The 25,327-nt window shown below is 35.6% G+C and overlaps 1 protein-coding gene across 2 annotated transcripts; it reads left to right on the plus strand.

The window, feature by feature from the left end:
• The first annotated feature begins 597 nt into the window (after positions 1 to 597).
• Positions 598 to 25,299, plus strand: LOC100261888 (alpha-N-acetylglucosaminidase). Of its 2 annotated transcripts, none has more exons than XM_002273048.4 (19): positions 598 to 983; positions 2,109 to 2,182; positions 2,845 to 3,056; positions 4,203 to 4,324; positions 5,467 to 5,552; positions 11,935 to 12,029; positions 12,204 to 12,285; positions 13,292 to 13,398; positions 14,748 to 14,778; positions 16,289 to 16,406; positions 17,390 to 17,440; positions 17,708 to 17,817; positions 17,986 to 18,088; positions 19,417 to 19,515; positions 21,202 to 21,312; positions 22,048 to 22,298; positions 24,249 to 24,486; positions 24,806 to 24,884; positions 24,970 to 25,299. In XM_002273048.4, the coding sequence occupies exons 1-19, from the start codon at positions 609 to 611 to the stop codon at positions 25,203 to 25,205; spliced, it is 2,580 nt and encodes an 859-aa protein (XP_002273084.2). In that variant the 5' UTR covers positions 598 to 608; the 3' UTR covers positions 25,206 to 25,299. The 2 variants fall into 2 exon arrangements, with proteins under 2 accessions (XP_002273084.2, XP_019079946.1); XM_019224401.2 differs by lacking the exon at positions 598 to 983 and adding an exon at positions 1,005 to 1,085.
• Positions 25,300 to 25,327: the final 28 nt, after the last annotated feature.

The following is a 25,327-nucleotide window of genomic DNA, read 5'->3' on the forward strand; positions in this document are numbered from 1 at the left end:
CCACGCCATCAAATCCATCAAATTGCAGTAGGTGACTATAATTTTGATTTTTTTTTTAAATTTTAAATGGTCAAAACCATTACTATCAAGTATAACTTTAAATTTAAATTTAAAATCATACCTGGTGACATATATATATATATATATATATATATATATATATATATATATATATATATATATATAAATTTAAGTTTAAAGTATATCATATTTGCATTTAAATATATAATAATCTAAAACTAAAATATTTTAAATGAAATGATATAATTTCATATATATATTATATATATAAATATATGAATTTTAGGTAAAATTCAAAATCGTAATCAATAATTATATTTTTTTAATTTAAGTTTAAAATCATAGTTAGTGTTTACAACTTTAAAATCAAATTCAAAATGTAGTCACCAAGTTTTAAACTTAAATTTAAAATTATAGTTAATAACGATTATTTCAACCATTTATAAAAAAAAATTAAAACCAAAACTCTTTGTATTTCTATCTCCCTTACCTCTACACTCTTTAAACTTTGAAAATATCCTAATCAAAATAAAAAAGAAAAATGGAAAAAGAAAAATACCATGTTGGATAAGTCCCACATAGACTCCATGCAGCCACAATCGACCCCCACATACGACCAAAACGTCGGCTCGTTGACATCGCTCCTCTTCACAATTCGATTGCTTTTGCTTGGCTTGTTTTCAATTTTCATCATCAATCACCTTACACTTCGGCACTCCACTATCTCTTCTCTCAACTACAATCCCTTCCAAACCATGTCGAAGTTCCTGCTTTGGGTTCTCATGCTACTGCCATTTCTGCCTCTGTCTTCTTCATCACACTCTGAAGCAATAGAGGCTTTGCTCTCACGCCTGGCCACCAAAAGAGCAGCCCCTTCTGTACAAGAGTCTGCTGCCAAGGCTGTACTACAGAGATTGCTGCCTACCCATTTGGACAGCTTCCAATTTGAGATAGTCTCCAAGGTGTTTTTTCATTTTCGATTCTGGGTTTGCTCCATTTGGGTGCCTTTTGATTATCGTGATCCTTCAAATTCGAGATAGCCTCCAATACATTTTCATGTCAAGGTTTGGTTTTGTGTGGTTTAATTCATTTGGGTGTCTTTCAATCACTATGATTTTTTCAATTCAAGATAATCGACATTGTATTTCCATATTTGCATTTTCCCATTGGTTTGCTTCATTTGGGTATCTTTACTGGGGCCTCTCCATTTCAATATAAATGTATTTTTGTGTTCAATTCTGGTGTAAGATTGTTCCGTCTTTACTGTTGGTTTGCTCCGCTGGGTGTCTTTTAATCTTCAACTAGTTTTCATATTCAAATTTTGGGTTTGAGTTTGTTTTGTGTTCACAACCAGCTTACTTCAATTTGGTGGTTTGTTACTGGGTTTTTCCTTTTCCTCGTTGACAAGGGTGTGGAAAAGAAAAGAATATGGGGCTCTAAATCTTACGTTCTCATGGTGTTTTCAGTTTTTAAAAGTGAATAGTTCGTCTAAATTGAGTAAGCTAAATAGTATTTTCATCATGTTATTTCATTATTTAACTATGCATTTGAGTTGTTGCTTTATTTATCTCTGCGTCCTTGGATTACTGGTTTGTCTTTTAAACTCTGTTTGGTTGCCAAGAAAGGAGGAAAGAAGAGAAAAAATTGAATCTTGAATTTTTCATTATAAAGTCAGGAGAATCCTAGACTTATTTTGTCATCCAACCATTGTCACTCTTGATACCATTAATCATTGCACTTGTCAAAAAAAAGTCTAGGAGTAAAGGATTAGTTATATATCTTTACAAATTAAGTAAAGAAATATCGTAAAATGTACTTCTGACACGAAACCTTTATTTGCACGGGATAATAAACTGAAAGGTTGCCATGGAAGGCTTAAACAAGTCATTTTAGATGTGCAATTTTGTTAGATGCAGTCAATAGGGGCAGGATCATTTAGACTGTTGTGCATTCTAATGTATAACAAGTTTCTTGGTTGGAAGTACTATCATATTTTTCATTTGCTTATTATCTTCTTGATTGATGATGTTCTTGTGTTTGCTATTTCCATGTTAGTTTTGTTGACAGTTGTCAGTTTCAATTATCAGGATGTTTGTGGAGGAAAGAGTTGTTTCTGGATAAGCAATTACAACGTGTCGAGCAAGAATGGGCCTGAGATAATGTATGTAGAACTTGATTCTTGCTGATGCCTCAAATGGCACTTTAGTCACGTTCAAATATATCATGAACTTTTTGAGCAGGTTACATAAATATATCTCTTTGAAATGTATTCCTCTTTTTCTATTCTAGGATTTTAAATTCCATTTTCTTGCCAATTTTCATCTTTTGAAATTTGTGCTTGTACAATAGATTTAAGGCAATGGAGCCTTAAATTTGTAGGCCGTTCCCGTGACACTATTTCCTTTCTCTTCTCTTATAGAAAAATATATTAGACTTCTCAGCAAGCGTTTGGACATTCCATAAAATTTGTGTGACTCCATTGATGTAAAATAACCTCATAAAAAATGGGTCATTAATTAACCTTAAATCCGTCTCCACAACTAGTGTAACAGGATGAGTCTTTCATTGTCTTGGAAAGAGTGAAAGTTGTACTTTCAAATTTTTACTGATATAGTGGAGCAAAACTATGAATTTTTTACTGATATAGTGGAGCTAAGCATTTGTTGTCATTCTTCTTCTTCAAACAGTTGTTGTGGATAATAAACAACATTGTTTGAATTTTTTATGGTTCAGGTTTTAAGAGATAGACCTAGGTGATGGAAACTGCTCTCTTGGTTATTTCACCCTTTTGTCAATGTCTTGGGTGTTATATTTTTCTTTCAGGATTAAAGGCACCACAGCAGTTGAAATTGCATCTGGCCTTCATTGGTACATAAAATATTGGTGTGGTGCTCATGTTTCTTGGGACAAGACAGGCAGCATTCAGATAGCTTCTATCCCCAAGCCAGGATCATTGCCTCTTGTCAAAGATGAAGGGGTTCTGATTCAACGTCCAGTCCCATGGAATTATTACCAAAATGTTGTTACATCCAGTTGTAAGTAATGGATTTTTACCTTATTTTCACTTCTGAATTGCCACTGTTGTCTTAGCTAGATGTTATCTCATCAATGTCATTGTGGATTCAACATATGTTCGATCCTGCCTTACATTAAAGGCAATAATAATATTAGTTAATTTACATTTACAATTCCAATCTGATCATTGGTGGTCATATGCTTCACTGGAGGGTTTTTCTGCCTTTTGATATGACGGCATAACCAAGTTTTGGACACCATGAGGCCTTTTGGTTTGGAAAAGGAATGCTTGCGCCCACTTTGTTGAAAATGAAGTCCCAAAAGGGAATAGCATAATAGCTTAATAACTACACAAGTTGTACAAAATTTCAGTCTCTCTTCAGAACAGGACAAAAAGCTGGTATTTAGATAAAATTAGCAATAGTTTTAAAGAGGGAATACATTAAAAAACTATCATCATTGTGATACTGAAAAGTGGGACTTATTTCACATAATACTTAGAAGGAGAGAGCTCTAGAATTTTGAAATCCCATTATCCTTGGTTATTTCCAAAGTACAAACCCTGTAATCTCTCTCTCTCTCTCTCTCTCTCTCTCTCTCTCTCTCTATATATATATATATATATATATATATATATACATATATTTTGGAAACTCCACCTTCCCAATGTTTTTTCTCTTGTAGATGTATTGGTGTAGGAAAGAGGTTGGTCAATTCCATATAACAAAAAAATGGTTAACTATTGAAAATGAGTTTTTACCGGGACTGGTTCAGTCTAAAATTTTGCTTCCCATACTGATATCTTTCCAAGATTACTTTGAATAATTTTACCAAGTCCTTTTCCTGTTCAGAGTGTCTTCCTTAATTGCTTAGCGCCATGATCATTTTATCACATTTGGGCATTTGAGCTTATCATAAGTCTGTTCTTCAGTTAATGCATGAGAGTATAATGACAGATGGCTCATAAAATAACTGGATAAAATATAATACAATACTGATACTAGTATTATTTTAATTGTTTATTTATTTATTTTATACTTGTGGTTGTAGGTTATTGCAAGGATGAAACCTATATAAAATATCCTTTGATCTTTTATACATGCATTTGATAATGCCACTGATACTGTTGTAATAACTTCATATAATTTTAGCATTCTTCTTTGCAGATTCTTATGTTTGGTGGGATTGGGAAAGATGGGAGAAAGAGATAGACTGGATGGCTCTACAAGGAGTTAACTTGCCTTTGGCATTTAATGGGCAAGAAGCCATTTGGCAAAAAGTTTTCATGGTGAACAATTTATTGCTACATTTATATGTTGATACATCTACCAGGTTATGGGCTGATATTTATCTATCATCCAGTATGTTTCAGCCTATAGATGGAGTTCATATATTTAGTAAAGCTTGCTTGTGGGGGCATGGGGTATTCCAATTCTCAAGGATTGTCAACTTGTTCTCATAATGTTCCCACTTGGATGTACATATAATGTAGATCTGAACTCTTTTGTGCAGTAGCTCAATCAGATAATAGATGCATGTATCTCCATCTTGTGTTAAACATAATCCTTGTCTTGCAGGGTAAAACTCTTAGATGGATCCTTATTCAGAACTTAGTAATATAAAATTCTCTTCAATGGTTCTGGGGGCCAGAACTTGAGCTTCTCTAATCTGTTCAATTGTCTCTGAGTTTTAAGATTAGTTTTGATAAATAAAATGTCAACATTATAAGTTATATCATATGCTATGCAGTTGCATTCTAGCAGTCAAATAACTGGCAGAAACTAGTTTTTGCTGTCAACTCAGTATGAAATGGCTCCACTGCTTTTATAATGGGGTTAAGCACTATTCTCCTGAGTAACCCCCCTGTGGTTGTATTGTGTTGCTAGTTACTAGGAGAGGGGTTGGGATTTAACTTAATGTGGTGGAACAAGTCTTTGTGTGGCTTCTTCTTGACTAGGTAACTTAAATTGATCACATTTTTTTCCTTTTTGGGTTCTTACATTCAATGCTTCATCACAATATGTGAAAACAATCCTATTGGCCTTCAAACACTCTTGTTTGGGTGACTATTACAGAAATTACTGCTAGGTGCAAGGGTCTATAATGATTCTGTACTGTATGTCTCAGTTTCTTTTGAGAATGAAAATGTATAAGATTTACATCCTGGCACATGAATACTCGTAAGATTCAACAGCAACTTCTGTTAAAAATTTAAGCTTATGGAAAATATTCCATATACTCTATGTTGATATAAAGCATTGTAGCCTTTTTTTTCTAGATATAGGGTTTGCAACTCCATTTATAACTGATACATATCAAGTCTAAATTATTGATTATGTCAAATATTGCAGCTTTAATTATGATGTAGTTGTCTGGCATATTCACTGTTTTTCATTTGTTTTCCTGGTTTTTTTTTTCTTTTCAAAATAGGATTTTAACATTAGTAAGAAAGATTTGAATGGTTTCTTTGGTGGACCTGCTTTCCTTGCCTGGGCTCGTATGGGAAATTTGCATGGGTAGGTAAAGGTGATTCATATCTTTGTCTCACTTTAATCATCAATTGTGAAGTTGATCATAAAGTTATCAATTCTTTATTATATTCTAATTTCTTATATATATCTTTTCTTCTAATTGCATTGCATATTTTTTGTCTTTAGGATCATGCTTAATAAAAGGGTTGCCATAGTTTTGAAATTTAGCCTTACTTCGGAATATTGACAAAGTTCTAAAGAAAGTTTTGTATGGATAGAGGAAAGCAAAGAAAGTTATTTTCTTTATAAAAACCTTGAATTCAATACCTCTGATTGTTCTTTTGGTTTTCTCTGTTGTAGCTAACTAATTGTAGCTTGAGTGCATTGATTAAAGACTCTAACTAGTAATATGTTGCGTTCTCCTGCATGGAAATGAATTGATTCTACTATTGTTATGGATCTCAAGTTTTTCATTTAAGAAGGAACGTTACCTAGAACAAAAAAAATATATATCATATATGTTGAAATTTGGCATTCAAAGTTAGGATTTTAATTTAGGAAAGTATTTTAGGAATAAAAAGGAGAGATCATTTAGGATATTTCCTTAGGATTCGGTTTCCTAATTTTAGGAGAGAATCAAGCTAGATTGATATTTTCTTATTCAGTCATTTGTGTATATATATGTATATGGTGTGTACCGAATATTAATCAATAAAGGAATTCAGAAATTCTTCAATATATGTTAGATAGTGTATAGTTATTTAGGTTATTTACTTTTCCTTTTCCTTTTCTTTCCTTATTGTATTATGGGTCCCACTAACATGTATATATATACCCAAGTCCAATGTGTATTCTTTATAGTTTTTCAATAACAATAATTAGGGATTCTCCCTTTTCTCTCTCTCTTCACATGGTATCAGAGTCAAGGGAGAAAAAAACCCTAATTATTTCTGCTTTATCCGTGAATCCATTCGGGGAAATCTTTCAGTGATTGTGTTTCATTCCGATCACCCTTCCCATCTCCTAAAGTTTTCCGATCAACCATATCGCCGTCAGAAAACCCTCATCGTAGTCAGAAAACCCTCACTGTCGGCGACTTTTCCGGCGACGTCCTTTTCCAACACTGACCATACCATTAGGTGTGCAAGGAGGAGATCTTCAAGTTTTCTCAAAGCACCGGAGGGAGAATCTCAGCCAAGCTCCGACCACGCGTGTTTCTTCTCCGGCGGCCTGAATCTCACGCGCCAGCGCGTGAGGGCGCGTGGAGCACTTTCCGGCCACGCGCTTCCACCTCCAGCCTCGCTTGACGCCGTCTAGCCACCCTTTATCTGTGCTTGTGTCATCCGAGCCCTGAAAGTGCATTTTTTTGGGGTTTTTTGTCTCCGCCGACCCTCTAAACAACCTTTCAAGCGACTTCCGATGACTTCCTCTCCACCCCAAGCCCTGCACGTGTCTTAGGAAGTGTTCTTCTACCCTTCCAGTAGTGCTACATTTGTTTTTCTTTACTATTTGGTCTCTCACAGCCGCGGATCCTTGGTTTTTCTTCTTTCAGCCGCGATCTGAAGCCGTATTAGGCTCTCTTCGATCCAAACATATTTCGTTCACCAGATAAGTAGATATGACTACTAAAAGTTCCATTTTTTCCTCTGTCATATCTGGATCTCCTATGATTACTTCGGAGAAATTGGTTGGCAGTGAAAATTATTTGTCCTAGTTTGCCTCTGTGGAGCTTTGGTTTATGGGTCAAGGTTATGAGGATCACTTTGTTACGCAGGAGGCGGATATCCCTGAGGTTGACAGAGTACAATGGAGGAAGATAGATGCACAGTTATGTAGTGTGTTATGACAATTAGTTGATTCTAAGATTCTGCTTCATCTTCGGGCCTACAAAACATGCTTTAAATTTTGGAATCAGGCGAAAGGGCTATACACGAATGATATCCAACATCTTTATAAGGTGGCTTCTTCTATTGTCAATGTCAGACAACAAGACATGGATTTATCTACTTATATTGGCCAGATTGTCTCTCTTAAGGAGGAATTCTTGACCGTGATGCCTCTTACTATTGATGTTGGGGATCAACGAACACAGATTGACAAGTTCTTCATGGTTCTTACGCTTATTGGCCTCCGTCCAGATCTCGAGACCGTCCGCGATCAGATTCTTGGCAGTTCCTCCGTTCCATCCTTGGATGATGTGTTTGCTCGCCTCCTTCGTATCTCCTCCACTCAGACTTTGCCATTTGATAAGACTTCAGATTCTTCTGTGTTAGTTTCTCAAACTAGCTCTCGAGGAGGACGCAATGGTAACCGAGGTAGAGGCCAACGTCCTCATTGCACCTATTGCAATAAGCTTGGCCACACTCGTGATCGGTGTTATCAGTTACATGGGCGGCCTCCCCGCACTGCCCACGTGACCCAGTCATCTGATCCTCAGTCGCCTCAGTCTCCCAGTTCCTCCACATCTCAGGGTATTTCCCTCACTGACAGTGAGTATGATGACTATCTCCGCTATCAGGCCACCAAGTCAGCTTCTGTTGCTTCTGTTGCCCAGACTGGTAATGTTTCTGCTTGTCTTACCCGCACATCTTCTCTTGGACCTTGGATTCTAGATTTTGGCGCTTCTGATCACATATCTGGTAATAAGGATTTTTTCTCTTCTATTACTACTACCTCTGCCTTACCTACTGTTACTTTAGCTAATGGTTCCCAAACGATGGCTAAAGGTTTTGGTTTCGCTCATCCTCTCCCTTCCCTACCTCTCCATTATGTCCTTTATGCCTCTGAGTGTCCTTTTAATCTTATTTCCATCAGCAAAATAACTCGCACTCTTAATTGTTCTATCACTTTCTCTGATAAATTTGTGACCTTGCAGGACCGGAGTACGGGAAAGACGATTGGCATAGGACGTGAGTCTCAAGGCCTCTATCACCTCACCGCACCTTCAACTCCTGCAGTTTGCATTTCCACTGAAGCTCCTCTCCTCATCCACAGTCGCCTGGGCCACCCTAGTCTATCCAAGTTCTAGAAAATGGTCCTTAGTTTTTCATCTTTGTCGTCGCTTGCGTGTGAGTCCTGTCAGCTTGGAAAACATACTCATGTCTCGTTCCCAAAGCGTTTGAATAATCGGGCAAAGTCTCCTTTTGAACTTGTCCACACTGATGTTTGGGGTCCTTGTCGGACCGCGTCTACTTTAGGATTTCAGTTATTTTGTCACTTTCATTGATGACTATTCTCGATGTACTTGGTTATTTTTAATGAAAAATCGAGCTGAGTTATTCTCTATTTTTTAGAAATTTTATGCTGAACTCCAAACACAGTTCAATATTTCTATTTGTGTGTTGCGCAGTGACAATGCTAGCGAATATTTTTCTGCACCATTTACTTCATTTATGTCCCAACATGGGATCATTCATCAGTCTTCTTGTGCTCATACTCCTAAAAAAAATGGGGTAGCTGAACGTAAGAATCGACATCTTGTTGAGACAGTTGGTACTCTCGTTCTCCATAGTCATGTTCCTTTTCGTTTTTGAGGGGACGCTGTTCTTATAGCATGTTATTTAATTAATCGTATGCCCTCATCTGTATTATACGATCAGATTCCTCATTCCCTTCTTTTCCCTGACCAACCACTTTATTTCCTTCCTCCTCGTGTTTTTGGTTGTACTTGCTTTGTTCATATTCTCACTCCTGGACAGGACAAACTTTCTGCCGGAGCCACAAAATGCATCTTCTTGGGATATTCTAGACTTCAAAAGGGTTATTGTTGTTATTCCTCTGAGACTCATCGCTACTTTCTCTCCGCTGATGTCACTTTCTTTGAGGACTCACCATTCTTTTCCACCTCTGAGTCTTTTCCTGTTTCTGAAGTCTTACCCCTTCCCATTATCTCCCCACCTGATGCAGTGCCTTCTCGCCTACTTCAAGTTTATCATCGTCATCATCGTGTCGCTATTCCTCCTTCTTTGGCCGAGGTACCTGTTGACTCACTTCCTATTCCTTCGACTTCTCCTGTCCTGGCTCTGCCTCCTTCTGCTGACTTACCCATTGCTCTTCGGAAAGGTAATCGATCTACTCATAATCCTCATCCCATTTACAATTTTTTGAGTTACCATCGATTATCTTCACCCTATTCTGCATTTGTTTCTGCTATATCTTCTGTTTCTCTTCCCAAGAGCACCCCTGAGGCTCTTTCCCATCCAGGCTGGCGACAGGCAATGGTAGATGAAATGACTGCTTTACACTCCAATGACACTTGAGATCTTGTTGTTTTACCCTCTGGTAAATCTACAGTTGGTTGTCGTTGGGTCTACACAGTTAAGGTTGGCCCTGATGGTCAGGTTGATCGCCTTAAGGCCCGCTTAGTTGCTAAAGGCTATATTCAGGTTTATGGTTCTAATTATGGTGACACTTTCTCTCCTGTTGCCAAGATAGCTTATGTTCGTCTATTGCTCTCCATGACTGCTATGCGTTCTTGGCCTCTTTATCAGTTAGATATTAAAAATGCTTTCCTTCATGGGGATCTTGCTGAGGAAGTTTATATGGAGCAACCACCTGGTTTTGTTGCTCAAGGGGAGTTTGGTTTAGTGTGCAGGTTACGCCGTTCTCTATATGGCTTGAAACAATCTCCTCGAGCATGGTTTAGCCGTTTTAATTCTGTTGTTCAGGAGTTTGGCATGTTCCGCAGTACAGCAGACCATTCCGTTTTCTATCATCATAACTCTTCGGGGCAGTGTATTTATCTGGTAGTTTATGTGGACGACATCGTCATTACAGGCAGTGATCAGAATGGTATTCAGAAACTAAAGCAACACTTTTTCACCCACTTTCAGACTAAAGACTTGGGGAAACTCAAGTATTTCTTAGGGATTGAGATAGCTCAATCCAGTTCCGGTGTGGTTCTTTCCCAAAGGAAGTATGCTGTAGACATCTTGGAAGAAACCGGTATGTTAGATTGTAAACCGGTAGACACTCCTATGGATCCAAATGTCAAACTTATACTAGGACAGGGGGAGCCTTTAGGAGATCCTGGGAGATATCGGCGACTTGTAGGTAAACTGAACTACCTCACCATTACTCGTCCAGACATTTCTTTTCCTGTAAGTGTTGTTAGTCAATTCCTACAGTCACCATGTGATAGCCATTGGGATGCTGTAATCCGCATTCTTCAATATATCAAAAGCACACCAGGCCAAGGTGTGTTGTACGAGAACAGAGGTTATACCCAGGTTGTTGGTTACACAGATGCAGATTGGGCTGGCTCACCAACAGATAGATGTTCCACTTCCGGGTATTGTGTTTTTATTGGAGGTAACCTAATATCTTGGAAGAGTAAGAAACAAGATGTAGTGGCCAGATCTAGTGTTGAAGCCGAGTATCAAGCTATGACTCTGGCAACATGTGAACTCATATGGCTGAAACATCTTCTTCGGGAGTTGAGATTTGGAAAGGATGAACAGATGAAGCTCATCTGTGACAATCAAGCCGCTTTGCATATTGCATCCAATCCAGTCTTCCATGAAAGGACCAAACACATTGAAGTTGACTGTCATTTCATTAGAGAGAAGATCGCATCAGGATGTGTGGCGACTAGTTTTGTCAATTCAAATAATCAACTAGCAGATATTTTTACTAAATCTCTCAGAGGTCCTAGAATTAAATACATTTGTAACAAGCTTGGTGCATATAACATATATGCTCCAGCTTGAGGGGGAGTGTTAGATAGTGTATAGTTATTTAGGTTATTTACTTTTCCTTTTCCTTTTCTTTCCTTATTGTATTGTGGGTCCCACTAACATGTATATATATACCCAAGTCCAATGTGTATTCTTTACAATTTTTCAATAACAATAATTAGGGATTCTCCCTTTTCTCTCTCTCTTCACAATATAAAATAGAAGTGAGGTCATTTGTTGATAGCATAGGGCCAATGCTATTATGCTAGAGCTAATCTGGTTGATTTCATGGGATTTCACATGACAGTGGCCAATGAGCTGTACTGAATGACTGTGGAAGCAACACCTGCCTCATTGATACCTAAAAATGATATTAATATTTTAGAAGAGAATGTCATTGTCTATCTTAAATGGAAGATTTACGGTCCACTGTAATTACATGAAAAGCAAACTATACCAGCTTCAGAAGTCACAGGGTTTTTGAACAATTCATTAATGAATAAGTGGTGTTTATATTTGTCATGAATAACCTTTTGTGCAGGGCAAGTTTGTCTTAGAAGAACTCATATTTTGCCAATTTGTAATAAGTTAAATTTGATCATAAGCATATTCACTGAAAACATTAGGTGTTCTAATTTTCCAATGATGCGGTTCAAATGAATGATTTTTCCTGGACAAGCTATACACAATTTTTCTTGTTGTCCTCATTACTTGCTTTTGTATCTTAGAATCTAATACTCATCTTCTCACAGGTGGGGTGGGCCTTTATCACAAAATTGGTTGGATGAGCAATTGGTTTTGCAAAAACAGATACTATGTCGAATGCTAGAGCTGGGCATGACTCCAGGTATAGTTGGCCTTTACCTTTGTCTTTTATGGGTTCCATATCCATTTTGGTGTTGAGCCACACATTCAATGAGATATTATTATAAATGTCTCATATACACAAGTATGATATAAAGGTTGTTTAAAGTGACAGGATTGAATTTCTGATCACATGTAATGCTTTTCTTTATTTCAGTTCTGCCTTCATTCTCTGGAAATGTTCCAGAAGCACTCAAAAAGATATTTCCTTCAGCAAATATAACTAGACTTGGGGAATGGTAATTTGCTGTTCTTAATCATCAATATCATGAATTTTGAAGTTGTGACTATGATCAAGGATTCCTTCTTAAATTACTACTGTTATATTCAAGCTAATGATAATTTCTGTCCTCATGCATGTGGAAAAATTCTTAACCTTGGCCTAAAGAAGAATCATAAACTGAAAGATAACAGTTAAAGAAAATATGGGTTCCTAGTCAAGCACCAGGTCACTTCACAAGCTCCCAAATTTGTCTCACATTACATACACTTGTATGACATGAGGTGGGCTGTGAACGTACCAGAGTCATTTACATAAATTGTATTCAAACTAACTCACAAATCTTGCACATGTATAAAAAACACACAAGTCTCATTTTTGAAGAAGAAAAGAATGGAGTATTTGGGGTTGTGGCAATATAAGTTACCTTCCGGGTGGGGGGTTTAGCATGGGGCCATACCATTTTGTCAGGCCATGAATAGTATAATAATATTTATTGATGAAGGGTGACATTGTATGCTACAAATTGAATCAAAAGCTTAAATTATAAACATATGAGGAAATATACAAACAAGGAAACTCAAGCTCAGGACCTCTAGTGCCATATCAAGCCACTAAATAACCAAAAAACTTAACTTGTTAGGTAACAGGTCAACAACATTACCAGGCTAACAGGAATAAGATATTAATATTCCTATATAATTTTCATGTATGTGAATAAATCACACCATGTAAATCACCACAACTAATAGGCCTAATGTCAATCATACTCAACTTGCTAATCAAAAAGCATTGCTATACTTGGGAAAGATTTACATATGTTTTGCATTCAATGCCTCATATCAATATTCTTCTAGGTTTTATTAAAATTTCTTTATTTTATGGTTTTTTTAGGTTTGTAGTGTCATTAATCACAAATGATATTTAAAGTTGTTGGTTTCCCCAGTTGATCACAAATATGCTTGCTTGAAAGTTCTCTTTCCATGCATTATCCTTAAGTTGAAGTTTTCTACTTTTTATATCAGGAACACTGTTGATAATAATACTCGTTGGTGCTGCACTTACCTTCTTGATGCTTCTGATCCTTTATTTATTCAAATTGGGAAGGCTTTTATCAGGCAACAAATTAAAGGTGCACAACTTATGCATCAAGTACTTCAAATGAACTTAGTTCTTCCTAATTGAAGAGCAATGCAGATGTACATATAATATATGCCCAAATTCATGCTCTATATTTTTCTTGGAACTTTCTCTATCCTATTGGTTGTAAAGAAATAAGTTCTTTAGTTATGAAATTGAATCTTTTCTAAATTCATCCAATACAAAAATAGATGTTAGGTGCAAGTTTTCTAAATTTTTCTGAAGGACTCAACTCTCTCTCTCTCTCTCTCTCTCTACATGCCTTTCAATGGTAACTCTTCTTCCTGTATTTGCATCTACTTTTATTTAACAATTGTGCCATCCTCAACTCTCCTTGTTTCTTCTCACTCAATAAGGAAGAAACATTAGAAATTCACCTGATTTATCTTTTTTATTCTTGAAGAGATTTGTAAAGCTATGTGTTGCCTCTATATATTTAGTAACACATAATTTTGTGATATGAATTGCCAATACAAAGGTTTATTTGGGATATTGATATCCACAATATGTTGAACTGATTGTTTGTGGGAAAGCTAAAATATTGGCAACAACATTCGAGGGACACTTTCCATGTATATTCCTTACAAAATTGAAAGGTTTAACACTTCATGAGAATAAAACCAATGAAATTGAAAGAATTTGTCGAATTTGATGAGAATGGTCCTAATATTCACTTCATATATGCTATGTTTTATGATAAGTGGCATCAAATGCCATTTCATTCATACCCGTTAGGGTAGCCCAGTCGGTCAGGGTGAATACTAGGAAGTGCAGTCCTAGTAAGTGGCACATGGTCCTGGGTTCGAATCTTGCCACTGATAATACCCTGAATTTACTCGGTGCTAGTTGTTGCGGGGCAGTTAACACCTCAAGGTTTGGGTCCCCATGGAGAGTCTTAAGGGCTTGGCCATGGAAGGTTCCTCGGTTATATAAAAAAAAATTGTCATTTCATTCATGAGTTTGGTACATAGGCATTAAGTCAACATTTTTATTTTCAATGTGGACCTAAAGCTAGGTGGACTATTACTTCTTGGCAAGCCAATTCAATTTTTTCACTACAAACAAAGCACATGCAATCACACAGCTCTTAGTGTCCTATATTGACATCTTAGAGGTTCAACAAACTTAGAAGTGGAAAGTGGAAAGAGTTTCAGACTGTAAACACTATAACTTGCTTATCAAATATGCAGCTAGTGCATTAAAATCTGAAGTTAAATTTATATTTAATGTTGTTTATGATTGATCAGTTGCACAAGAACTTTTCCTATAAAGATTTGTCTCAGTGCCTCTTGTTATTTGTTGATAGGCTTTGTTGGTTTAACTTTTGTATGCTTATTACAGAGTATGGGGATGTAACGGACATCTACAACTGGTAATTTCTTTCACTTTTCCTTTTAACTTATTTTGGAGTGTAAAAATTGGAACATGGGACTCAATTCAAATTACTTAAAACTTTTCTTGGATTCAAAATTACCAATACGTTATATTGTACAAGATAAAACAGCAAAAGACAAGGAAAAAAAAAAGGAACACAAGGTTAAGTATTTTGAGCTTGAAAAATCCTTCTCCCAATGAGTTGGGATGAATGCTTTGTGTGGTTGAGTTGAATCATATCTTCCATGTTTTGTGCTCACTCACTTGCTATTGAGCTTTATTGCTGCTAACGTTTAGCCCACACCCAGCAATAGATATTATTACCAATCTTAGGACGATGAAAGAAACAAACATTTTATAGTGAGTCTTTTTAAGTCAGATGATATGCAAATGCCCTGATTGTTGATATAACCAAATGGTATATGGAACAAATTTATTTTTATGATTCACATGTCATTTACAAGCTTGGACATTTATGTTCACTATGGCACTTCTAAAATGTGCACTGAAACAATATTTTTCAATGACAAACTGGATCTCATTTTCCTTTAAACATCCAATATTTCAAAATCTTCAGCTGTTTAAAGAATAGGAATGACAAGATTCTTTAATTGGCAAAGAAAAAAAAAGAAAGATTAGAGCCTAGATCTATTATGGGGCTTTTTGGTGATATTCTGTTGGTCCCTTAATTCCTCCTGTCCTGTGTAAAACATTTAGGCCATTTGAATCTGCACCACAAAATCATGGAAAGCAAGTGGTCCATTTCCATTTCACTTGTCTGTCCACTCTTGGTGTGTATCTGCTACATGTTCTTATTTTGAGTGTGAGGATCCATTAGGGCCTCTGAAAATCTTCAGGCCCTTAAAGAAGCTCATCAGCGGAGATATTATCAGTTCTTTCTTGGACCATCTTATTTTCTTGACTCTTGAGAGCCAGGATTGAACAGGTATAGTAGATGGTCCTCCCAAGAGAGATTCTTAAACATGCCCTTAAGAGAGGCTTGCCTTTGACTTTTGATTTGTATTCTCACCCTGTTCTTTTTTATAATATGATATTCTTTTGAAGCCAACGAAAGAATACCTTTAAACCAATATAAAATTATTAACCTTGTATATTTCATAATCTTTTATGGGATTTGAATATGTTGTATTTCCAATGATATGTTAGACTTGTGATAAGATCTCATTGATTTATAAAATTGATGTCAGAAATTATTAATATTCTGGGTTTTGGTCCAATATTTTTTGCATCTCAAGATTTTTTTTTTAATCCCTCTTCACTGTTATATTAGATTTTTATCATTTCTATTGGTCTCCTCTGATATTTTCACTGTTCCTGTGCTGATTTATGGTCCTTGATTCTTCCTTTTGCTTTATCAACTTTTTGAAATTTTGCTTTCCTTTTGCATTTTTGTTTTAAACTTCATGAAAAGATGTTTTTTTTTTTACCATTTTATTTAATTGTTTTTATTTATTCCTCTCATGTTCTTGCACTGCTTGCTAATGCAGTGATACTTTCAATGAAAACTCCCCACCTACAAATGATCCAGCATATATCTCATCTCTTGGAGCTGCCATCTATAAAGCAATGTCCCAAGGCGATAAAGATTCTGTGTGGTTAATGCAAGTATGTTTCTCATGTCTCCAAAAGGCCCCCTTTTCCCGGTGATGTCTCAATGTTAACATCCCATGTCTTGCACTTTGATTAAATGTTCTATGAAATCTAGAATTTTGTCCTTTTTAGCCAATCTTTAACTCTTCAAATCTCCACAAAGTAAGTTTAATGATTTAATCATGCTTTTATTCGACACAACAGTACTCATATCCATTCATCATTCTGCAAATTATTAGGGCCTTGGAAGAACCACAATAATTTCATAGTGTACCATGCTTTGCAATGATAAGCTTCAACGAGGTATTCAGGGTTGCTTATTGGCTGACACTTATTCTGGGAATCAATAGGATTTGTCTTCATATTGATACACTTTTGGATGTGTTTTTGAACTTTATTATATGCAAAAAAAAATTTCCTTATTTTTTCATAGGAATATCTTTACATCATCACTTAATGGTTTTTCTTACATCCTGGCTTCCAGCCAAACTATGCCCATGTGCCCATGAATAGATGTTTTTTTTTATCCGGATATGGCATTTTAATCCACTAAAACTCTGAATAGTTTGAAGGAAGACATAACCCAAGGAAACATTCCTGAAACCTATGCAGAAATAGAATCTTGATTGACTAAAAACCAAAGCAGGCATAAGTTTCCCTTCTTAATGAAGTGATTTCACTATTGCTTTTCAGGTTGCAGATCAATATAGGTTGTAGCAACAGTCAGTCAGGGATGGTCCATGATGACCATGTATTCTTAATTAGCATATTGATATTTATCTTGCATATTATTTTCTCTAATGTATATTATTCTTAAATATTGTTATCATATCATTTTCTCATGATTGGTTGCATTTGTTTAAGATATTACCTGCATGAGCATGGTTGCCATGTCATAAATCTTCCTAATCAGAAGTTGTTGTGCAGACTGTAGCCTTTTCTTCCTTGCTCTATGATATATGAAATGATCTCTAGTTGACAGTTCTGTCAATGTGCAGGGGTGGCTCTTCTATTCTGACTCAGGGTTCTGGAAACCACCACAAATGAAAGTAAGCATGCACATGAAATAAAAGAAAATTTTATCAGACTAACTTTCGAAATGATGGTTAGATATATGAATACTTGCAATATCAGATGCATGATGATATTTTTGTTTGGTTTTTGCCATAGTCTTTGGCTGGAACTTCTTTAATTCAGGACTTACACCCTTCAACTTTGCATCACTCTAGTTACTAACACTTTTGAATCATCATACATGCTGCAGCTTGTTTTCTTCAATTCTATTGATTAATTGTTAACTAGGTGATATCTGACAGGCACTTCTACATTCTGTTCCATTTGGGAAAATGGTAGTTCTTGATCTATTTGCTGATGCCAAACCAATCTGGAGAACATCCTCTCAATTTTATGGCACTCCCTATATCTGGTAACCAGCTCTTTCAAAGAAGTAGCTACTATTTCATACCTTGAGATAGAGTTTTCATGTTCAAGAGAAATTTTCTCTTAATCTTGCATTATTTATCTTCTTTTCTTTTTTAGTCTGGGTTTATCTGTAACAAATATGCTTACCATGTCAATTTTTGTTACAAATCAGGTGTATGTTGCATAACTTTGGTGGAAATATTGAAATGTATGGCATATTAGATGCAGTTTCTTCTGGTCCAGTTGATGCTCGCATCAGTAAAAATTCAACCATGGTATGCAATAGTTGTTACATTTTAGTCCCAACCTAGCATCTTGGCTGTAATTATAATCTTGAAAGCAGCACAAAGGTTGAAGCACATAACCTGTAAGCCTAAACTGCAGAGAGAATTCTTCTTTACACTTTATGACATGACTATAGAGCTGGAAGAGCAAGCATTTATGAGTTCTCTTGCTCTACTGTGTTTACTAAAATCATCATTATATTCTAAAGGATGTGCTGCCCAGGCTGAAAACTAGCAGATTTGATTATTAAATTTATAATCTGTTTAGTGATCTTCAGCTCATGGATTTCTTAATTAAGGAACAGATGTCCAAGCATAATGTTTCCTTGTTAGTGAAGTGTTGTAAATTTTTTTTATCCATTTTAAGGGTAATTTATTTCTCTATTTTTATTTGTAAAAGCTAAATAAAATTTGGATCATGTATTCCTCATACCATCCAACTATTAGTCTACAGGAGCACACAATCCTTTCATGGCTACTAAATACCTTTTAGTTTGAAAACATCTCATACCAATGGTTTTCTGTTTGGAATCTGGAAAGATTTTCCTTGAATAAGTTCCGGGGAGTTCTTCCCATGCTTGACTAGCATTGGATATTCCTGGTACCTTTTCATCTGTAAGTTCTAGGTGGTTTTCTCATGCTTGACTTGCATTATGGATGCTTTGGTGTACCCCGGTGAACAATTCCCCCAAAAAAGTCTGCCAGGATTCTCCTAAATAATAAAAATAAATTAAGGATAATAGCCTAATACCAACACATGCATGATTCCATATTAAGCTACCAGTTGACCTAAAAACTTAAGTCATTAGGTTTTGAGCCAACAATGTATTCAAGCCCAATTACATTTTTGTTAGATGTAGAAGGTTCCATGATGCAGATAAAAAAATGTGTATGAGCATAAAACAAGGATGAGATTTAATTTGAGTGAGCACATTATAAGATTTAATTATCAAAGTAGAAGCAGACAACATAACAGGATTTGAGACATGTTGGCTTCATCAAACTGTTTGTTAAACTTGGTAACCAGTAGTTCAAGGTATTAATCAGTGACCATGAATAGATAATGACTAGGAACCAAATAGATAACAGATGCTATATTTTGTAGCCATTCTGTATAGACAAAACAGAGATTATTACATAGCTGTATGAAAGCTTCCATTTGAACCTGCACTGGTTTCCTCTTTCTGTGTGATTTGTCATCTTCATAAATTAGAGATTTACTAAACTTTTGGATGTTTATATTCCAGTATATCATTTGACCTCCTATGTTCTTGAGGAGGTTATTGACATGGCTCACTAATTATTGATGTTTCCCATAGGTTGGTGTTGGCATGTGCATGGAAGGAATTGAGCAAAACCCAGTTGCTTATGAGCTGATGTCTGAAATGGCATTTCGCAGTGAAAAAGTTCAACTTGTGGTAATTTAACTCCCTAATTGCATGGTTATTTAACTTCCCTAATTGCTATTGAATACTAAAAAAAAAAAAGAGGTGTTATTCTATACTTGAAGAAGTTTTACTTGAGTCAATAATGATTGGAAAATTTTCTTTTTTTCCCTTTTGCTCACCAGTCTTTTACTCTTAGATAGGGGTATTTGTGTCTAAAAGGATTCATATTTTAGTCATGTTCTAATAAAAATAAATAAATAGTCACAGTCAGATAGGTTCATGCCCAAACCACATATCACTGAGGTGATTAACACAATAATCTAATGTTGTTTCTACTGTATTGATGGTTGATAATTTTTCTAGGAGATCTCTTATGTTCTCAAAAGTCCTGTCTTTATTTACTTTTTAATCAGCTTCTCTGACTTCCTATCGTGCATTTGCAGCCCCATCTAGTGATTGTTTATGCCTTGAAAATTGAAAGATGCATTGTTAGAGCCAAAGTGGAAGAATATTTTGTCCAAGGATATTAGAAGACAATGCATGAGTTAATTTTTCTATTTTCCAGTTTGAAATTCCAGATTGCTCTTTGATCTACTTAGGGTTAGTGGAAGAAACTTGTTGGATGCAAGAGGGTGTTTTTGCTTAGGAGTACAAACTAAATGAAACAGATAAGGTGTGATTAGCACCTAAAGGATTCCTACAGAGACCCATAGGATTAGCTATCTACTTAGGGTTAGTGGAAGAAACTTGCTAAATGCAAGTGGGTGTTTTTGCTCAGGAGTACAAACTAGATGAAACAGATAAGGTGTGATTAGTGTCTAAAGGCTTCCTACAGAGACCTATAGGATTGACTATCATGTATCCTTTGGTTTAGTGGGAAAAATCAATTTTCCCCTAGCTCTTTCTCTTGCAGCCGAATACCCAAAAGCCTCATGATCTTAAATTTCCAAAACACCCTCTAAGATCAAATTTTCAGATTTTTTTCAATATCTGAGGCTAGAACCATGGAGGTTCAACCATACTCTACAAGAAATGATACCCTGTCATGCGAAACTCATGGTGGACCCCTTGGTCACTAGTGGGCCCTGCATGAATTTTGTGAAGTCTCTGTCCATCTTCATCACCCTGTCTCCTATGGCCTTTCCTATCTTCATCTTCCGTAGAGCTTTTCTAAATTCAAAATCCCACTTTCTGCATTTTCATATTCTCTAGAGCTTCCATAACTTCAATAACCTAATTCTTTAATTATACTTTTATTTTCTAACCTTATGAGAACTAGAAAGCCCTCCAATAATTGATCCATGTTTATTTTTTCAATCTGGAATTGATAGACTGAAGTTTGGTGGCAATATTAATACTGAATGCTGCTTTTGTGTAAGCATAGGACAAAAAAATGCCACTTTCATTTATTCTCCCAAAGTGGATTTATTTTACTTGATTGTGATTCTGTGAATGTATGTGTCCTGTGAACACAAGAAGGATCTTTTGGCATGCTATACAATCTGTTTTAGAATTGTTATTTGTAATTATGGTCTCTTCCCCCCTGCCCCCATCCTTTATGAGTTGTATGCTTGATTTTAAATATTAGAATTTTAAATTTCCAAGTGCATGACATGATTGATATCAAGCCTTTCAGAACAGTGGTCTGAATTTTTGTTGATAATTGCTAACATTTGGTGTTTTATAATCGTGATCTTAACTTTATTTCTTTTGTAGGAATGGCTGAAAACCTACTCCTATAGACGCTATGGTAAAGCAGTTCATCATGTTGAAGCAGCATGGGAAATTCTTTACCGCACAATTTACAACTGTACAGATGGAATTGCTGTATGTTTCTGAGATAAATCAATTGGCCATGTTATAGTCACAATTTTTTTGTTTCCCTTTTGGAAGATTATCTTGCAAAAAATCATAGTCATATTCTATGGAATGATTTATATATCCATGGTATTGTTGTCATGCCTTGACTGTGTAGATTCACCCTATTCTTAAGAATATTAGTATATCCCAGTAGCAAGGAAAGATGATCTAAAAAATCTCTCATTCTCACAAGTTCAGTTTAATGAATTAAGCACCAAAAAGGCACTCAATTTGTGGGTGATACTTCATAATTTCTTCCTATAAATTTTTAGTCCTTCGCTTGTAAAGAAGGATGAGAGGATCCCAAAGTTTTCATGTGTTTGAGAATTTCTCCTCAGTTGGGGAATACTCCTTATGGCTGTTTATCTGGTGTATTTAGATTAAACTAATACTTATGGATATGAATTTTCAAGGAACCCGTAAAGGACCAAATGATTTTTTAATTTTTTTAATGTTTAATTTGGAAAAAAGATGTGAAATAGCCTTTGAGCTAGTTCAAAGTCCTTGATCATTTCTTACCATGTTCGTTTGAAGTAGACTCTGAGAAAGTAAAATTATAATTTGCTTTACTAAATATAGTTTAACTGCAATAATGCATATTTTCCAACTCATCCTATTTGTGTATTGATAACTATAAAGCATCACCTGGTTGATGTAAGCATTTTGCGTAAACACTAAAATATGATTTGTTAATTGTTGCAGGATCATAACACAGATTTCATGGTTAATTTTCCAGATTGGGACCCATCCCTTAACCCAAGCTCTGATATATCCAAAGAACAGCATATAATACAGAAGATCCTTACACAAACTGGAAGAAGAAAAATTTTATTCCAAGAGACAAGTTCTGATTTGCCTCAGTCACATTTATGGTATTCTACTCATGAAGTGGTCAATGCTTTACGCCTATTTCTTGATGCTGGAAATGAGCTTTCCAAAAGCTCCACATATAGGTAAAATTTCTAACTGAATATTTGTAAAATTGTAGTCATCTTTTTCTTTCTTTTAGTTCATCTTTTTTGGGCTAATGCATTCCAACTTAATCTTTGAAGCATGTGACCTGTGACAACATTTTTCATTCAACAAATTGCAGTTGCTCTTTTGTTGAAGTACTTGTTTTACTCATGGCTTTGCCAAGATGTTCAACGAACTGCCCAATTTAGCTAGTTTGATAAGTAGTCTAGCTGTGCTGATGACTTCACTACCAGATCAATTTTTCTCACAAAACTAATTAGAGACCATTTTTTTTTCCTTTTCAATAGGCATGCAAATGACTTCCACCGGTCTTTGATCAGCATTGTTTAGTTCACCATTTCCATAAACCTAACTGGAGATGGTTTTTTCTTTCTTCTTTTTCTTCTTCTCCACCAACCCCCCACCCCAACCCCAAGCAATAATTCATAAAATACTTTTGAATCTAAATTATGTTTTTGTTACTAGAGTTTCATCAGTATTCCACACAAATTGGAAGGAGACAAGAAAACCGATATTATGTGAATTTAATAGAAATAGGAAGCTTCATCAGATTTACTCAAGTCCTCCCTATCTTATAAGACATTGAAAGAGAACATGCTAACTTAAGGGCATGATATATTTTTTTTTTTATAAAAAATTGAAGATGTCTTAATTACTGTAAAGAAATCATGATAAGGATGAGAAATCCTCCCCATAAAATACAAACACAATCAAAAGACCAAAAAAAGAACCTCTGCTTTACTAGGAGATTTGTACAAAAGGAACAAAAAAGACTATTCAAGTATTACATCTCCAAAAGCTCATCTAGGCTCCTAGCAATGTAGGCCCAACCCTAATGTGTACTTACCGAAAGCTAGGTAAGCTAATGATATTCAAAGGAATTCCCATATCATCTTAGGCGTCTTCGAAGTATCCTAAAAAATCCTAGCATTTTTCTCTCTCCACACCATCTACATCAAAGTGAGACAAACAATCTTCGAAAGGGTCTTGCCTTTAGTAGAGATAACCATCATATTACAAACACTTCTTGGCTGAACCCACACCATCCCAACTTGTGAGAATAGCTTATGTCATAACCCCAAAGTAATTGGACAGTGTAGAAAGAGATAATCAATCATCTCTCCACTCCCCTTACATAGGATGCACCAATCGGGACTAAGGGCATTGAATGGTCTTCTCAGTTGTAGTATGTCATTGGTATTTACCTTCTTATGTGTCACAAAACAAGCAAAGGCCTTGACCTTAGATGAGACTCTTGACTTCCATAAAAATTTGGTTGTATGGAAAGAAATTGAATCTGATAAATTGGACAAGATTAAAAATGAGTTAAGAAAGTTGGTACTCCACTATGCTGCTTTAATCTGCACATAACCAATTGCTACATATGGATCAACTTCCTTCCCTTTTGTGGTGAATAATATCTGTCTCATTTTATTGTTCCGTGTATTTGGTTTTTTTGGATTTCCATCAAGACACATCATGTGCGTTTCATCTAAAGATTCATTTGCTTCTAGTATTCTCATTTGTGAAATCCATGTTGCTGGAAATTTGAGTCATGCTGTTCTATCTAGAGAATGAACATGGTGCCATTATATTATATATCCAAGAAATGATCTGTTGGAGTTTTTATGCTATTAGATTTTCTTTTCTTCTTTTATTTTTTATTTTTTATTTTTTCTTTGTGGTTTTCCATCCTAGAGAAAAGTGGTATGACTCTTCTGAGTGTTGACTCCAATGACCTCGGTTTGACTCTTGACCGCTGAAGTTGAGTTGAATTTCCTTGTTGGAGAACCATGGAATTCATCAAATATAACTGTAAAGAAATTCATTTAAGGCTCAACTTGTAATGTGTTGATTGTACATGGAAAAGAAACAACAAAAAGATGACCCTGCAAAACATTTCTAATTTCTGGATGTAATTTTGACAGGTATGACTTAGTTGACTTAACTCGGCAGGTACTGTCAAAGCTAGGAAACCAAGTATATTTAGATGCAGTGATTGCTTTTCGACAGAAAGATGCGAAAAACTTTCATCTTCACAGCCAAAAGTTTGTTCAACTTGTCAAGGATATTGATACCCTTCTTGCTTCTGATGATAATTTTCTGCTTGGAACTTGGCTAGAAAGTGCAAAAAAGCTGGCAGTAAATCCTAGGGAAATGGAGCAGGTGAGAACAATAACTTCCATCCATTTGCATTTTACTTAGCTTGAGAATGTAGAACTCGATTTGGCTTGGGAACACCAAGATTTTATCTCATATTCCTTGTGGATCCTACTTATATCATATCTCTAGAACTGCAAAATCAGTGAATTTCATTGAGAAATGGGATTGATTTGAGATGATTTAAAGGGTTCCTAGTGAATTAACTGGGAAATCAATGGTGAATTTTTACTCGCATCATCAGTCAGTGATGTTTCAAAGATTTAGAGCAGGGATTTTTTATGGCAGATGAAGTAATATCTTCTTTTTTTTGCTTCTCCTTCAGTATGAGTGGAATGCAAGAACTCAATTGACAATGTGGTTTTATGTCACAAAAACCAATCAAAGCAAACTTCATGATTATGGTAATGGTATTTCTTACTCAATTGCTGTATAATATTTACTTGATATCGTTTTTTGGTGTAATGCAACATTCTTTTCTATGATCAGCTAACAAGTTCTGGAGCGGATTACTAGAAAACTACTATCTGCCACGAGCTTCAATGTATTTCAGTTATCTGGCAAAAGCCTTGACAGAGAATAAGAACTTCAAGTTGGAGGAATGGAGAAGAGAATGGATTTCATATTCTAACAAATGGCAGGCAGGTAAAGAGCTCTATCCTGTGAGGGCCAAAGGGGATACCCTTGCAATTTCCAGGGCATTGTATGAGAAATACTTCAACTGAGAATGATTTGAGTAGATGTAATGTTGTCAAACTTGTTGCAGATTTCATGTAATAAAATTATTCTGAGAGGCAAATTCAGGCCTCAGTTGAACTATATGTTTGGGTACATGAGAAAATATTGG

This window comes from Vitis vinifera, chromosome 13, assembly GCF_030704535.1.
Source record: "Vitis vinifera cultivar Pinot Noir 40024 chromosome 13, ASM3070453v1".
Lineage (NCBI taxonomy): Eukaryota > Viridiplantae > Streptophyta > Magnoliopsida > Vitales > Vitaceae > Vitis > Vitis vinifera.

Coding starts and splice junctions, on each gene's coding strand:
- LOC100261888 (XM_002273048.4), top strand. CDS start 609: ATGCAGCCACAATCGACCCCCACATACGACCAAAACGTCGGCTCGTTG. Junction 12,030..12,203: donor AGAGCTGGGCATGACTCCAG/GTATAGTTGGCC, acceptor TCTTTATTTCAG/TTCTGCCTTCATTCTCTGGA. Junction 24,885..24,969: donor AAGCAAACTTCATGATTATG/GTAATGGTATTT, acceptor TTCTATGATCAG/CTAACAAGTTCTGGAGCGGA.